A 17,750-nucleotide genomic window follows, 5' to 3' on the forward strand; every position below is an offset into this window, starting at 1 on the left:
TTCCTGAGGGCTCTGGGAGCAGCTAGTAGCTAGGGGTCCAAATCCTTTTTTATCTCTTTCAAAGTCTTGTCTCCTTTCCTGGGGCCCAGTTAGCTTTCTTAGAGGCCTGTCTTTCTCCTTGGTTCCAAGAACTTGAGCTTCCTCCCGCCTATCTTCTCTGTCCTCTGAATCTCTCCAAATGAATCCTGGTTGAGACTCCTAGCTTATATGCTCTACACTGAGTATAAACCAATCATTATATCACTAGGAAACCATTATTTGTTATAAGATTAAATCAATCATACTGAACCATGCTAAACTAGATAACCATTGTCTCCTCAATTCCACTTAGTACCTTGTTTCAAGTTCTGGCCCATAATAATCAACTATCTTGGTTTTTTTAACCAGTATTATATAGGTTTGATAATTACTGCTTTGTGCAGTATATTTTGAGATTGGGTATTGCTAAATCCTTTTTCTTCCTACAATTTAATCAGTTTCCTTAAGACATTTGACCTTTTGTTTCTTTAGATGAATTTTATTTTTTCTAGTTATATAAAACAACCCTTAAGTAATTTCATTTTTATATTACTGAGTCTTTAAATTAATTTAGATAGTATTGTCACATTGGCATAGGACCAATCTCTTCAACTATTTAGATCTGTCATTATTTCTGTAATCATATTTTGAAGCAATGTTTATATAATTTTTGTATGAATGAAGGAAGATTCTATTTAAGGTTTAGTGGTTAGAGTAGTAGCATCATGACAGGTTGTGAAAGGCTTTGAAAATCAAAAAGAAGAACTTGAACTTGAGAAAATAAGATACACAACAGCTAATATTTATATGGAACTTGGGAGTTACTGTAAGTTACAATGCAGGGGATTCCGGCAAGAATATTCAGGATGAATTATAGATTCAAGAGACCAAAGAGATTTTGTAGGAATCTGTTCAGGTACTGAGGGCTTGAATTAGGGCAATAGAAGAGATTTGAAGGAATAAACAAGGCTTGATGACTGCTTAGATATATAAGAAATATAGAACAGGTTAAAATAGAACATGACTCCAAGATTTGTAACTTTTTAAACAAATGCACACCAAACCAAGATTTTTGTTACAAATACAAACTTGATGTCTCTTAAAAAGAATTTCTTTGTAATCTTTTCCAATTTTTGACATTTACTGTCTTTATTTTTAAAAAGATGCTAATGTTTTAAAACTGAAGGTGCCTGATCCCATTTTTATTAGACTGTCTTCATTCCATAGCTTTATTAGTGATTTTCACTGTTTAAAAGAAAAATAATAACAGTTTATAGGTTTATATAACATTTCCCTCAATTACTAAGTACTCTCTTCAGAGCAGTCATGAAATGGGTATTAGCTTTTTAAAGATGAGTAGACTAAAAGATGAGAAATTAAGTTAATTGTTCAGGGTGACACAGAGCTAGTAAATGTCAGAGGCAGAACTTAAACTAGTTTTTATTCAGTCTAATGGTCCTTTAATTATATCTGGGCTGTCACTTCTGTACACCTTAATATTCATACTAAATACTAATGTTTCTTTAAAGAAATTCAAGTAATTAGAAAAATTAGATATATCATGAAGTATATATAAGAAGCAAAATTTGTAACTCAGCTGTCTCTCCCCAAATATGTAAACTTCTGTGATTGAAAAATACTTAGCTGATCCACATTTGCAATGCAGCATGTATATACTGATTTTGGCTTTAGAATTTAATCTGTAGTTTTAATTTGCTGAATATTTCTCCAAGAAATGGAACTAAAAATAGACAGGAAATGATCTTGCTGGCTTTAACTTTATTTGGTTATAATTCATATATTGAAGTTTCCTTTCCTTTCTTTTTTCTTACACATTTGGATGTAATAATTTAAATGACTATGATGAATTAAAATAAATTAGATTTGAGGTCATTCAGCAAAATACTGCTTATTTGCCTTTGTGTGTGTGTGTGTGTGTGTGTGTGTGTGAAAGAGAGAGAGTGTATTCATACACATATATACATGTAATTTTTTTCCTCTTTTTATACAACATGATCACTTTTAAGAGCAATGACTTGAGAGGTTTATTTCTTTATTCATTTATCTTTGGGAAAAGATTTGCTTATTAAGTATTATATAGAACTTGAATGAAATGTCCTATTTGAAGAACGTGTGAATATTTTAAGTTCACCAAAGCAGATATTAATATTTTGCCATAGTTAAAATAATGTGAACAAATTATGTTTTATTTTTTATTTGCTTGTTCCTCCTGTGTGCTTTTAATTGCTGCCTTTCTTTCCCCACTCTATAGGATTATGGAATGTGGGAACGGGGAGATAAGACGAACCAGGGCATACCTGAACTGAATGCAAGCTCTGTAGGAATGGCCAAAGTGAGATGTTTCTGTTTATTCTTTGTTTTGCTTATATCCCTTTGTTTTGGCTCAGTTTCCTTTAGGCATAGGCCTTCTGATAATATATTTTAAAATACTCTATCTACATGGCAAGTAGTCAGGATTGAATCATGAAGGATTTGCTTTGAGTAAGAAGTGAGTACAGTATACAACATTGACCCTTATCCTTTGCAATGTTTATTTACTCATGTATATCAATTCTTGAAACTGTCTGATAAAAATAATGTTTTACATTTGTATCTCTCTTAGTAATTTTCAAAGAGGAGGGGAATATAATGGAAAGACTCCTGCTTTTGGAATTGGAACATCTGAGTTCAAATTACATTCGTTTTCCTTTGTAGCTATATAATCATGAATAGATCATCTAACCTTTCTATGTCTCAATTTCCTTATCTGCAAAATAAGGGCATTGTACTCAGTGATTTCTTAAATTCTCTTCTTTCTATAAGTCTGTTGTTATCCTATATGGATCTCTTTTTATTACTCTGTTAGGTGATATTTTGGAGAGTATAGGTGACTATCACTATGGCCTCTTCTAGCTCTAAATCCTTTGACTTAGAGACAAGTTTCATGTGCATCCCCTTATTCATCCTTGAAGTGAGGCAGCATTATTTTCCCCATCTTGTAGATAAAATTATGATTGCACTTTTAGATTTGCAAAGGACTGGCTCCCACAGCAAACCTGCTAGGAAGCATGTACAAGTTTTACATTACAGTTTTACAGTTGATTCAGTTGACTCAGTTGACTAAGACTCAGAGAAGTGACCTTGTTTATTGTCCCAGTTAGGCTAATATGTCAGAGACTCCAAGGTCATCTAGTCCAGATCCATCAACTAGTAAATGGTAGAGCTATAATATAAACACAGGTCATCTGATTTGAGTTCTTTCCAGTATGTCATATTATTGATAAATACTAAAATCACATTTAAACTCGTCTTCTTATTTTATGACTAGTGCCCCTTGGCCTATTTTATGCTATTTCTAAAGATTAGATAAATCATATGACTTGCCTAAGGTCATAGGCCAAATAAGTGTCAAAGTGGGACTAGAACTTTTTAGGATAGAGTTCTTGCCACTGCCTTGTATTCTGTCTCCCAAGAAATAAGAGATGATGTTCGTTGCAGGTTCTTTTTGTCTTAGCTATGAAAAAAGATTAAATGCTCTCTTAGTTTGTAGATCTCAAGATTGATTTTCTCCTCTGACTTTCTTAATTCTATTTTCTATCTTAGATGGCAGGACTTTTTCTTAGATATATAAAATGTAGACTTGGAAACCCTCATTTAAAAAAAATTAGTTGAGAAAAATTAACCTAAATGCTTGCTTCATCCAAAATAATAAATTCAAGAAAGCTTATAGGAGTTTTTCTTCAAAGTATGAGAAATGAAAGAGACTAGGTATATGAATGCCATTGTATGTAGACATTTAGATAATCCATTTATCATGCAGCTAGTCCTCTTTAAAAATATATTTCTATTTCTCTTAGAGTATAAACTACTTTGTAAAAATAGAGATAGCATATATGTAGAATCAAGTAGGATTTAGAAATATTGCTCAGTTTTTCCTAGAGAATTTTTCCTTAAACTTGTGCTTATAGGCAGCACTGGAAGCAATTGATGAATTAGACCTATTTGGAGCCCACGGAGGACGGAAATCAGTGATTCACGTTCTTCCTGATGAGGTAGAGCATTGCCAGGTAAGGCTAAATTGTAATAGCATTTGGAATATATTGTGATGAAGCATTTCTTTCTTTGTGTGGTACCTGAGAGTAGAATGTCATGTTCCTGTGACAGCTAAACCAGGATCAAAGTATTCTCTATCCATATTCCCTAAAATCAGAGCCTCCATTAATGTGTTCACTTTTTAATAAGTAGAGGACAAAGTGGAAGCATTTAATAGAATGTCTGAGTAAGAAAAAGAAATTCTCCACAAACCTGTCCCCCACAAATACAATCAAGAGTAGTCAGAATATAGTGGGCAAGAGTATAGAAACCAATTTTCGCGATGGCAGAGCTGCTGTCTTCTTATGATATTCTTACACTGATTCCCCTTTTCTTGCTTCTCTGGTTTCTTATTTTTAGCTACTAGACACTTTTCTGCTGATATTTAATTTCTGCTATATACTGGCTACAATCTCCAGTGCCGGAAGATTCTAACACAGCTGAAATCTTCTTTGAGTAAACCAGGATTTCCCTGTTTTTAACTTAAAACTCTCTAGCCTTTAAACTCCTTTAACAATTTTTAGACTTTTTCAATTTGGCTTTAAATTAATTTTACATTATTTCCCTTCTCACATAGTTCAGATACACAGATTTTCTTGCTATTTTTCACACATACAACATTCCATCTCCCATCTCCCATCTCCCTGCCTTTGAACTGGATATCCCTCATGCCTAGAGGACCTTACTGGAAGACCTTCCTTTTGCATGTTAGAATCCCTGATTATTTTCTAGACTCAGCTCAAGTACTGCCTTCTACCTGATCCTCTAGTCTGTTAGTACCTTCTCCTCTGAAATTACATTATTTTGTGTGTTTTCTATATATTTTTATATGTATGTATTGTCACTTTCCCCCCACCCATCCCTAGTCCCTAAGTTCCCCCACCCATCCCTAGTCCCTAAGTTCTTGCAGGGCAAGATTTTAATTTTTCTTTTATTTCTAATACTTAAGACAGGTTGCTTGCCACATAATAGAAGCTTGATGGGTTAGTTGGTTGACTTTTTTTCAGGTTCATTCAGAAAAGTCAAGAAATCCTTGCAAAGGAAAGAGCAAAACAAAAAATTCTTTTCCAGATTTTCTTGTCTTATTCCTTCAGAAACTCAGTTCCTGGGTAATAATAAGTGGTAGAGCTAGGAAATGAACCTAGATCATCTGACTGAAAAATAAGTGTTAAATTTCAGAGCAAGGTCCTTCCTGATAGTAAATATTTTAATAACTTGTCTATGCTTTGTACTCTTCTTAGTCCATGGACCTAGCTTATTTTTGAAAGCTAGATTAATAATCAACTCATTATTATTTACTAATAGCCACGAAAATGCTCTGGGATTTTAGGTTTATCCATTTCCAAAAACTAAATCTCTTCTATTCTCCTAAATAGAATCTTGGATGGAGAAAAAACACAGAACAAATTATCAAGGCATAAAGCTTTATTTGTCTCCTACACCTATTCATATTTACCCTTAGCCCTCTTACATACAGATTTAAGCAGTCCCAAAGCCTCTGAGTGACTTTTTTTTTTTAATACTCAAGATAGTCATCACACATCTTCAGTATTCATACTTCTTCCTATTAACATCTTATCAGTATATGAAGTCAAGAGGAAGATTTGGCCGTAAAACTATTTAATCTACAGTAAGACAAATAAAGGATAGAAAAGTAGCATATGAGGAGGGTCAAAGAAAGTTCTGATTTAATCCAGGTTGAAGAGCTATTTAGAAGACAAAAGAAGACTTCTATCTAAAGAGAGGAAATTAAACAAAAGATTTGCATTGGAGGAAATTTTTCCAAGCTAGAAGAGAGCTTACTCAATAACTGCTGGGATGAATTATGGGAGAAAGAACATTAATTGGTTTTAATTAACTTGGTAGCTGGTTTTTTTGTTTGTTTGTTTTTTGTTTTTAAGATGAAACTGAGAACTTACAAGTGATTCCCAGTAAGAAATAATTGAATAGCCCCAAGAGCTAGGATTGAGTAAAAGAAACAACCTAATAATATTTAATCCGTATAGCATTTTACAATTTTCAAAAGAATACCACATTCTTTCATTCTGTTTATCATAACTGTATAAGGCATGATGAATAAGTATTATCTTGTTTTTTCATGTATAAAGGAATGGATGAGGGAATGTTGGGAGAATGAAAGAAAAAAGGAGAGCACATATAAATGCAGGTTGTCTTTTTGGTTATTAAAGATAAAGAGATAGTTTCTGTGGAAATTATCTGCTCTCCCGAGTCTTACAACCATTCATCAAGAGTTCCCTGAGTCTAATCAGAAGGATAATAGTGATCATGCCTTTTGAGGGTCTGGGGGGAAGAAAGAGGTCCAGGCCAGGCAGGAGCCATCTGATTCGGCCAAGGTCCCTCATCTCTTATCTCCTCTCTTGATCCACCCCCCCTCAACACTGAAAGAGAAAATGAGGTTTGTGAAATTAAATTGGCAAGCTCAAGGTTATCCCATTAATGAATAACAAAAAGGATTAGAATCCATGATATTTGACTTTCTCTGCATTTCATATGTAACTCAGGGATGAAACAGGTTAGAACCAGATGAGCCAAGCATTTGTGGGAAGCCATATTAGACTGTATTGTTTCTAATAATAACAACAGACATTTATATACTATTATAATGTCTTTGATCTAATACAGGTATCATCCCCATTTTTATAGTTGAAGAAACAGTATCCAATAACTTGGTCTGTGCTCATCTAAATATTATCAGCAGCAGGATTTAAAGCCAGGTTTTCCTGATTCTGGGTCCAGCACTCTGACCATTGTAGTATGGCACCTACACACTTTTGTGAAGTGTGTACCCATACTTACCAGCTCTTGGGTTTTGTGCTGATAATAAAAGGAGTATGTGAGAGGACCAGATTAAGGTTTTTAAAAGGAGCTCCCTCTCCCCAAATCCTCCTGTCCATATCCTCAATTGACTTGGAATAAGGAAACTTCAGCTTAGATCCTACCTATGGCAAAAAAAATCTGTGTAACTGTGAGTAGGTTGACTGATCTCTTTTTGTCTTAGTTTCTTGAGGGAATAATAACTACTTACCTCCCAAGGTTGTGTGTAAAGATAAAATGAGATACTTACAAAGCACTGTGCAAGCCTTAACACTCTGTGTAAGTGTTTGTTATTTTTGTTTAGTGTGCATCCCTTATTCTACAGAAGAGTATATTGATGACTTAAGGAGTTTTCTACTTTGTGCCAGATACTAGGCATATAAATAGGAAGAATTAGATAATACCTATTTTCAAGGAGCATACATTCTAACAGAATAAACAGTTGCATATATAAGGATGTACAGAATACATTGAAAGATAATAAATCTTAGTTAAATACAAGGTAATTAGGAAGAGTGTCCTAGAGCTTGGAGACTCAAGTTGAGCAAAGTGCAGGGAGAAGAGTATCAAGAAAGGTTTTATGTCAAAGATGTTTCTGGAGGGAAGAAGGGGAGTTTCTTTCCTTCTTTTTTTTTTTAGAAGGGGAGTTTCTTAGGTCACATGGGGAGGGAATGAATTCCTGCTATCTAAGTCTTCTCTGGACTGGTTGCCCTCATTTCCTTCAAGCAATCTTCACATGATAGTTGATATTTTGGAGCCTGTAGTTTAGAATTATCAAACTCTATTGGTTATAATCCTGCTTCCCAAACTTCATTTTGCAGCCCTAACCTTTCTTTCGATTTTGAGCTGAACAATCAAACTATTTCTATGGTTCAGGTTTATTTTACAAGGCTCCTAGTAATGTGAGTGACCTGTTATTTCTAGTATTGAATGTATTCATTCAGTAGAAGAAACTACTTCAAGCTTCAAGTAGTCCATTTGGACATGTTCCACAGAATCTCTAGTTTCTAACACATTAACACCATAGATATGTTCTTTTCTGATCCCTGTTGCCTATTTTGCTCACCAAGAAGCAACCCAGGCAGTTATATACAACAAACAAATATACATAGGAAGCCCTGTGGTCCTTTCCCCATACTTCTCATCAGGGTCTGTGGAGCCTTTAAACTATTTTAGCTTCTCCCAACTTCTCTCCTGCCACACCTATCCTAACTATTAAGGAAAAGTTGGTGAACTGTTTGATGAAGTGTCTGGTTATAAGATCACAGATTTAGATCTAGAACAGATTTCAGAAATCTTACTCCCTCAGTGGAAACTGAGGCCCAGAGAGAACTAACTTTGTCAAATTGGTAAGTAGACCTAGGAATTGACTGCCAGAATATTTATAACTGAAATGATTTTAGGAGTTATTTAGTCTAATCTTTCTATTTGACTAATGAGGAAACTGAGTTAAAAGAAGTTGGATGATTTGTTAAGGTTATACAACAGAAACCTGTGTCAAGTCTAGGTCTCTTGACTTCCAGTTTAGTTTATTTTCTCCTTTAGCATACTATATGAGTTTTTTTGGTTTGTTACTTGTTTATGGGTGTCATAATTTTTAATTAGTATTCCTTTGGGTAAAACTGGTTTTTGGGGTTACTTTTCATATAGTCAATTCTGTTATCAATGCTGCCAAGGGCATCCACATCTAAAGAGATTGATGCTGGACTTCTTTCCATTATCTCTTATCCTGCATTTGCGGTGGAAGATGTGAACATTGTGAATGAGACCAAAAATGAAATCATTGCCAAACTCCAGGTAAGATTTTGTTCAACTTATGCCTTTCTACTCCATAGTGAATTGAAACTATTATGTCTCTTTACACTGCTGCCTTTCAGTTTTGAGTGTGCATTTTTATTTGTTTTTGCTATGTGGAAAATAGATCAGTCTCCTCACCTCTGGAACACAGTTACCTCTGAGATGAAGTATAGTAGTGAGCAGTTATTGTACAGCATGATATACTGATCTGAGGATACTACCAAAAGTTATAGCCAATTAGAAATACCAAGTGTAGGCTCACAAAAATTATACTTTTTTTTTAATCTACTACAGATTTATGATAAATAATCTCTAATTGGATTGTCACTTGCTTTTGTTAAACTTTTTACTCTGCTCCTATTGATATTTTAATCAGCAGCAATTCTTCCTAACCTTTTTTTTTCTCTATTCAAACCCCTAACTTCAAGTTCACCCATCCTCATGTTTAATAGGCTATCCAACTTAAAGCTCCTTTAATCCTCCCTCCCCCATCTCCATTCTCAAAAATAACTTTGTATCATCCCAGTGTTCACAGAAGAATTATCCACATAATTAAGGTTAATTCATCTACCTATGCCTCTACTTTCTATGCCTCTATACCCATTATTTTCTCCTTTCTTCAAATCCTGTCCTTACAGTCATCCTTTCTCTATTGTATATCTTCTTTTTCTTACTCTATTCCCATCTGTCTATAAACATTATCAATTTTCCTCAAATTTAAAAAAGCCTTTCCCTGACCTTTTTTCCTACCTCTACTATAGTTTTAACTCTCTTCATTTTCTTCTCAACCTCATCTTTCTTTTGAAACTGCTTTCTCAAAAGTCATAACCCAGTCATCAAATGTAAAGATTATCTTTTATTCCTTATGCTTCTTGATCCACTTGCAATATTGCACTCTTGTTCCTTGGCTTCAGATGTGCCACATATCATTTTCTCTTTAAAGGTTCCTTGCTTATCTCCTCATTATCTTCAGGACTCCATAAGGGGTATATTCCTCAAAGATCTGTCCTTAGCTGTATATACACTCTATATACAGTCACTTTCTGACAATTTCATTCAAAGTTTCAGTTGTATATATAAGATGTATATATAAGTTGTGTGTATGTGTGTGTGTGTGTGTGTATACACACACACATATATATATGTTTGTGTATATATATTGTATATATAACTTCCCATTAAGCAAAAAGCTATATCACCATTTGCTTTTAAAATATTTCCATTTGGATATTTACCATCTCAAACTCAGCTTTTTTGGAATGAAATGTATCTTTTAAAATAAAACAGTTCCTTCTGACTTTTTGTGACAGTAGAATTCCTGTTTACCCAGTCATACCTTTTATTTTTCTCTTGTCCCTCACCTCTACTATATTGAGCCTATCATTTCCACCTCTACAATCTGCCATCTCATCTTTTTTCTCAACTTCTTTTACCATCAGCTGCTTTGAAAATATCTTACCAATGGTTCTTCCAACCTCTATTCTCTCCCTCTTATTATCCATTTTTCATTTTAATATTGTAATTTTATTTATGCCCAGCATTGAGATATAACGAGGCATAGTATATAAACATCCTTTTTGTCAAGAAAACATGGGTCCATATTCTTCCTCTAACATATTGGCTATAATATGTTGCTTTATTTCTCAATATCTTAGGCAACTCTCAAAATAAGACCACACATAATAATACTATACAGAATTGGTGCCAGTCCAAATTTGATAGAGGGAGTTTCCTTACCAGAAGTAACCTATAATAATGAGGTCATAGAACCAATTTAAAAAAATACATGATACTAATCATTTCATTTCTCTGTTCAAGTTTTTCTCTACCCTCCAACCCCCTTGCTTGCCAGATTCAATTTCCTCATTCTCTTCTCTAACAAACTGTGAATTACTTTTTATTTTGATACATGCCTTCTGTTTTCCTTCTTCCATGCATTTTGTGGGTACTATTGTTCCATGTGCTTCAGAAGTCCTTTGTTTTTCATTTGCTTACTGAAATACAGAGTTTCCCCAGACAGCTTCAATTCAACAAACATTTGTTGCCTACTGTATGCTAAGGTTTCGGGCTAGAATCTGGAAATGTAAAGACAAAAATAATAACTTCTACCCTTAAGGAGTTTATGTCCTCCTGAGAAGAGGACATATCAGGATATTGGGGCAAGAGAGAGTACTAATCATTAGATGATCAGGGAAGGGATCTGGTCTGTGAAGATAAAATTCTAAGAGGAAGAGATGAGGAAAGGTGTTTATATTCCAGACAGGTTAGAAGTCTACTTGAACACATAAAAGAGGAAAAAGTGTCATGTTTAGGAAACAATTGTCAATTTATTTTCTCCAATAATGGTTCCTTGGGCTTGGTGGAAAAGGGACTTACAATGTAAGTTAAAATCTATAAAACATTATATAATAAAGATAGTTATTAAACCCTAACAACACATTGAGTAACACAATATTTATACTAACTTCTCTACTAAAAGAAAATTTATTATTATTTTTAAATTACACTTTTAATTGTAAACTTAACAATCACTATATCCATAAACAGTCCACTGTGCAAAAAAAGAAAAAGAAAAACATCTTTGAAGGACTTCATAATTCCCATCAAAATTTCAAACTAGCAATTTCAGAAGACACATGTTGAAGCATACACACCTGAGATGCACAGTAAGAGGTGTGCATCATCTCTCATGAACAAAAATCAGGCATTATAATGATTCCAAGTTGGGCTTTTCTTTTTTAATATCATTTATTTATATGTTTTCTTTTCTCCACCAGGGACGTTATGGATGCTGCCGATTTCTGCGAGACGGCTATAAAACCCCAAGAGAGGTTATATTTCAAAAGCATTTGACAATACACATTTAAGGATTCAGTTCCACTTCATCACAATTTTGTGCTCACTTTATTTAACTCTCAAAACAGACACATTTGTTGAGTTATGTCAATTGTGAAGTGTACTAGTGTGGGGTTATTTATTGGAATATGAAAACTAGTAGATAGCAAGCTTGCAATGAGGTTTCTCTTGTAGAGAAATATAGACAATACACCAGGAAAGAATTTTTCCCCTTTTCTTTTTCTGGGCTTGGAGGTGAAGAGAGATAGAATTATCTTAGTCATAAATTTAAGGCTCAGCTATTTTACCAATTCAGTCAGCATAATTGAACATTTTTATTCTAGCACTGTTAGATACAGCTAGATATTTGTAAGGACACATAACAAAGAAGGCAAATTAAGTTCTTACCTACTTTCTATTAAGTACTATTAAAAAAAAAAAAAAAAAAAACCCCGAGTTTCTGAGTAGAATCTTCATTGTATAAGCATGTAAAATGTGATGGTAGCAGGCTATTTTCTTAAAAATTCAATATGATAACTGTCTAAAATGCTAGTCATTTTACATGTTTATATAAACATATGTATATGTGTCCTACTACTATGTAATCCATATGGTTATTGGTGATCCATATATGTCTTCTAACCAACCTTCTCTTTGACACATTGTGACCATGGGCAAATCATTTAGTTTCTCACTGCCTCAGGAAACTCCAAGATTAGGTTCTTAAACCATGTTTGCCATGGGCTACATTGATAGACTGATCATTGATAGACTGAAGTCTATGGTATTCTCAGAATCATATTTTTAAAAGCATAAAATAAAATGCTTAAGCTTGCAAATGAAGCCAATTACATTGAAATGGTTATAATCTTTTTTTTTTTTTTTTTAAACCAAGTCCATAGACCTAAGGTTAAGAATATAACATAGACAAGTTGTCATTCTACAGTAATGGAAAGAAGTTTTACCCTAGGAGCTTCTCATACTCATGAAACCACAGTTCTGGAGCCTCTTTCCCTTTTCTAGTATAATTCTCAAAAGAGTGAGAAAGCTCCTTCTAGATCATTAGGTTCAACCCCCTCATTTTATTGGTGAAGAAACTTGGGTTTAAAGAGGATGTGACTTGTCCAAACTCCTAAATAATAGAAGTAGGGCTAGAATTCAAAATCAAATCCCAAGTGCACTATTCTTTCCATTATACTACTTCCTTTTTTCCTCTACACTCCCTACTCAAAAAAACAGACAAATAAACAAACAAAACAACCACATATACACCTCTATCCTAAGATCTGGAAAGGATCTTAGAGTCTATCCTGTTCAACCTATACTTGAATAGTATTCCCAGCAAGTGGCTGGGAGGTCTTTGTTTGAATACCCCTAGTAAAATGAATATAGTCATAAAATATATGGCCACGTGTAACCGATAAAATATCTCTATATTTAATTTCTAGGACCCAAATCGATTGCATTATGATCCTGCTGAACTCAAACTCTTTGAAAATATAGAATGTGAGTGGCCAGTGTTCTGGACATATTTCATAATAGATGGCGTATTCAGTGGGGATGCAGTACAGGTAATAATAACTAACATTCATATAGTGCTTCATGGTTATATGTATAATTTATTCATCAAACATTAGGTACATATTAAGAGCCAAATGGCTTCAAACACAAAAGAAGGTAAGAGAGTTTTCCCAGAAACTTCTTAGGGAGGAGAAAATCAGAACCAGAAATTTTGACCTGCAAGGCCATGTTGCCTTTAACGCTACTATTTTGTTGAATAATGGTGCCTTACTAATAGTCATTCCCCTTCATTGATGAATTAATTATTTACTGTTCAGTTCTAAGATTAGTTGTTTTTTGTTTTGTTTTGTTTTGTTTTTACGTCATACCAGTACCATATTATCTCCTTCCTCTAGGTATTGAATCTAGATGCTTGATGTTGAAAGTCACTCAGAACTTTGCTATAATCCTCTCTTTACTCATGCTATTTTTAAATTCATTCTCCATGTTTGTTTGCTTTCATGTCAACATATTTCCATCAGCACAATCTATCACAGTAACATAACAAAAAGTGCTCTGAAATATTTCTACATAATTTTTGTACTTTCTATTAAAGTAAATTGTCTTGACCAGTTAACCATTAAAATAATTTTCCTCTGTACATGATAAATGTTAGTAGCTTATAAAAGAACATCAGGTAATGTTGCTGCCTCTCATGCCTTTGCTATTTCTGCTCCCCTCCTTTCTCTTCCATGTTTCTACTGAAGTGTATGTTCTTAGATGGGATAAATAATTCCTCTGTTGCTAGAGTGTCTGAAATTTTAAAATTTTAACTTCCAAGAAAGTTACCATTCCAATTTTACCTCTTTTGAATTTTAATTCTTGTTCTTAAGTTTCAGGACCATTTTGACCTGTATTAGTTCTTTGTTTATCCCAAAACTTGAAGGTCCTAAAGGGGTTTGATTTTGAATTCCAGTTTTGGGCTCACCAAACAATTGTGATAGAGCCATAAAACATTCTGTATTTTTCAAGTAGATGTTTAATAATGATTTTTGCTTTTATATCATTTACAATTCTTATTGTATTCCATTCCTCAATCCATAGGTATCTACTATGTTTGCAATTTTTTTGCTTCTAAAGAAAAAAATGTCACTAGAAATTTTGGGGTTTTTATGGGACCTTTCTTTTTGTCCTTGATCTTTCTCGAGGATGTATGCCTAACAATGAAACCTCTTGAGTCAAAAATGCTGGAAATTTTAATCTCTGAGCTTAAATCCAAATTGCTTTCCAGAATCTTGGGGATAATTCATAAGTCTACCAATAATACGCCAATATACTTGACACTCTGTGTATTTCCCTTCCTCCCCATCTCAGTAGATTAGGTTGCCAGGACCTTTCCACAAGTGACCCTTTGATAGTTAGAATTTTTTAAGCAAATAAAATCTTGACTATTCCCACCCCACTCCCAGAAAGAACAATGAAATGAAAAGCTTGGCTGACAAACAGAGTTGGTTTCTCCATAGAAGGAACTTTGTTTGAGAGAACATTGGCTTCTGAAAAAAAAAAAATTTACCTCTTTAAGTTTTTCAGCTTTTAATTATTTGTCACATTTTATTTGATATCTCAGCATGGTAATTACTTAAGCTGGGTGATATTGTATTGATTTTTTCATATCAAATCAATAAGTATATTTTTGAGTTCTTGCTTTATTCAAGGTATATAGTAATGCATAGTAGGTACCATTAAGAAGAGAATTATAAGACATGGTCCCTGAGCTAAAGGAACTTACTATCAAGTTGGGAAGAAAAAAAGTAGCTATGTGAGACATTAAATAACAATAATTAAAGACAATTCTGCAGTGTCTCACTTATTATTAATTACAAAAAAGAATTGATCATCATATTGCTGACCAGATTTGACCCTTGGTTAGAAAAAAATATTCCCTATGGAAAATGTTGCCTTGCCTTACCAAAAGAACATGAATACTTCAAGATGGGTTTTCAGAGACTGTGGCTTTATTCAGCAGATAGCTATGCTTTTGTATTGTGCTTTTGCAGGAACTGTGTATTTGACTAACTGATGAAATGTGGCACTGGAAACAGAGCACCTAGGTTCAAATCCTGCTTTTGATTCTACTTAGGTGACCCTGGCCACACAATTGACTTCCCTGAAGCTAAATTTCTACTCTTAAAATTAGGGGTGCACTCTTAAAATTAGGTGTGATCTTAAGGGTTCAAGACATAGGCAGATGATTCCTCCAATTCGAATCTGTGCTCTATACTGACAAAAACCAAATGTAGTCTGGGTTCCCTTCAAGGTATAGATGGCCATGCCTATGCTCTCCACGTGATAGCACTTACCTAAGCCCATAGGCTCACATCATATGAACCAACCACATTGATCAGTCACCCTCCAAACATATATCCCTTAAACCATTGTTGGCATTCAAGCAAGGGAATTGAATTGGTTGGGTCACTGAATTCTGTGATCTCAGTAGTTGGATATGAGTTGCTTTTCTTTCCCAAGGGGGGAAGAGTATTAATCTCTTCTCCAATACTATGACCTTATATACTTAGTACATTCCCAGCCTCCCACTCTCCTGTCCTTTGAGATGAGAACATTGGTGTAGAGTTCTTGGTCACATATTTTAGTTGTAACTTATTGTTAGATCTTAAAATAATAATAATAATAAATAATAGTTGACATTATTTATAAATCCATTTACATATTTTCTTGAGTCTCACAGCAATCCAATGGTATATAGTACAAAGTATTGTTGTCCACATTTTGTAGATGGGGAAACCCAAATAGTAATCAATTGCCTACACTGATATGACTAAGAATAAGAAAATTAGGATCATAATCCAGGGTATCTGACTCCAAATCAGGACTTTGTAAAATTAATAGTGTGTAATTCATGTGATGGTGACTCAGTTGCATTATATTTCCATTTTAAAAGCACAATATTCATAGTAATGCTTTTTTTTTTCTTCTATGGAATGATGTCAACTTTAGGTCCAAGAGTATCAAGAGGCCTTGGAGGGAATATTAATTAGAGGCAAGAATGGAATACATCTAATGCCAGAACTCTATGCCATTCCTCCTGGCAAGGTACAATTGATCTTATGCAGAATCTGGATTTTTCTTGTCATCTCTGATGTTTGTCAATTGTTGAATCATCTATTGGTAATATCTTTCTTCCTTTCTTGACTTAAGCTATCTTTTTTTTTTAACAGAGGAAATTATTTCTAAGACTTTTTGATGGCTTCTCCAGATCATTAAGATCTCTATAACTTTTATTTACAAGGACAGGGACCTTGGGAAGAACTTTCATAGTATGTTTAGCATTTCTTGAAAAAAATTTTATATTCAGGTTAAAGTTGAAGAGCCTCCAATAATCACCTAAATTTTACTTCTGCTTCCTAGTAACTTTCACCTAAAATATAGAAAAATTATTCCTAAATATGCCTATGACTTACTTAGAATTTTTCTTTGACCTGAACATTTTCTCTAAGCTATTTTTGAAACTTGAATTTAAAGGAGCAATTAAAAGTCACTTGTAGGGTGAGAATAAATTATCCAATTCTAAGAACATTCCTTAAGAAAATTTCACTTTTTCCATTGTCGCAAATTTGGATATGGCTAAGATTTGCAAATTTGATGATGGGGGAAAAAGTGTGAATAGAATGCATAAAAGAGGAGAATACCCACTAAAAAAATTAACATTTAAGGTAATTTTTAGTTTTTTAATTTCAAAAGGTAGAAATACTTTATATCATGATAATTAAGATACATGTAAAATACCTTAAATAATTTTCCCACATAAATTTGATTAAATTAATATTTCTGTTGGCAGAAATGTATGATGTGTAAACCATATAAATAAGAGTGAAAAAAAAGTGCTTCGTTTGTAAAACTGCAATACTTCAAAAGCTGTGGCTAACCGGAGAAACCAAGTTTGATTTTAAGATAGGAATAAGGAGTTAGAAATGATTTCATCAAGTTAAGAAATTCCCAGATTTGGAAACTCCTTCTCAATCTAGGTCATTGCCTCCTCTGCAGCTAATATGCAATGAATTTGGTTATTCTATAGATCAGATTGTGTCTCCTTTTATATACTCATAAACAGAATTTTAGTAGGCACTGCTGATATTTCTGTGACCACAGAATCACAAAATCTGAGAGTTGGAAGACTTCTTAATGCCTGTAAGCGAAAGGAATCACCACCTGACATATTTGACAAGTGGTTTAACCAAACACTGGTTAAAGATCTAGGAGGGGGGTAAAGACAGGAAAAGGTAGACGTAAGAAGGATTCAAGTGATAGAGCCTGAAAAATATCCATTAACAGAAAAAGGAAGGTAGGAAAGGGGTAAGGAGAACCTGGTTTAGTGTTAGTGTCCTGGAAGCTCACAATTAGTCTATACAGCATTCTGACAAGCAAAAAAGCTACCATTAGTCTTTTGTTTCCATTGAGAGAGGAATTGCATCCAGAACAGAGGAGATTGTGGACACTATGTTTAAGGAAACGATAGTAATATCAGAAAGCAACCAGAATAGTGACACATATCAGTTAAAGATACTAAAGATGTTTAATTTGCAGAAAAGAAGACTTACAGATAGAGATGAGGGAGTATTATGGTCCTCTCTTAAATTTTAGAAGGATTAATGTAG

At 33.8% G+C, this 17,750-nt stretch overlaps 1 protein-coding gene across 3 annotated transcripts in view; it reads left to right on the plus strand.

The window, feature by feature from the left end:
* Positions 1-17,750, plus strand: part of PHKA2 (phosphorylase kinase regulatory subunit alpha 2) — a 103,294-nt gene that overhangs the window by 33,221 nt on the left and 52,323 nt on the right. For 2 of the 3 annotated variants that reach the window (XM_074299867.1, XM_074299868.1), the window contains exons 6-11: positions 2,291-2,371; positions 3,987-4,085; positions 8,596-8,742; positions 11,520-11,573; positions 13,026-13,148; positions 16,093-16,188. In XM_074299867.1, the coding sequence (XP_074155968.1) occupies positions 2,291-2,371; positions 3,987-4,085; positions 8,596-8,742; positions 11,520-11,573; positions 13,026-13,148; positions 16,093-16,188 (600 nt within the window). The remainder of the gene's footprint in view (positions 1-2,290; positions 2,372-3,986; positions 4,086-8,595; positions 8,743-11,519; positions 11,574-13,025; positions 13,149-16,092; positions 16,189-17,750) is intronic. The other variant, XM_074299869.1, reaches the window with a different exon arrangement.

Source organism: Sminthopsis crassicaudata, chromosome 3 (genome assembly GCF_048593235.1).
Source record: "Sminthopsis crassicaudata isolate SCR6 chromosome 3, ASM4859323v1, whole genome shotgun sequence".
NCBI lineage: Eukaryota > Metazoa > Chordata > Mammalia > Dasyuromorphia > Dasyuridae > Sminthopsis > Sminthopsis crassicaudata.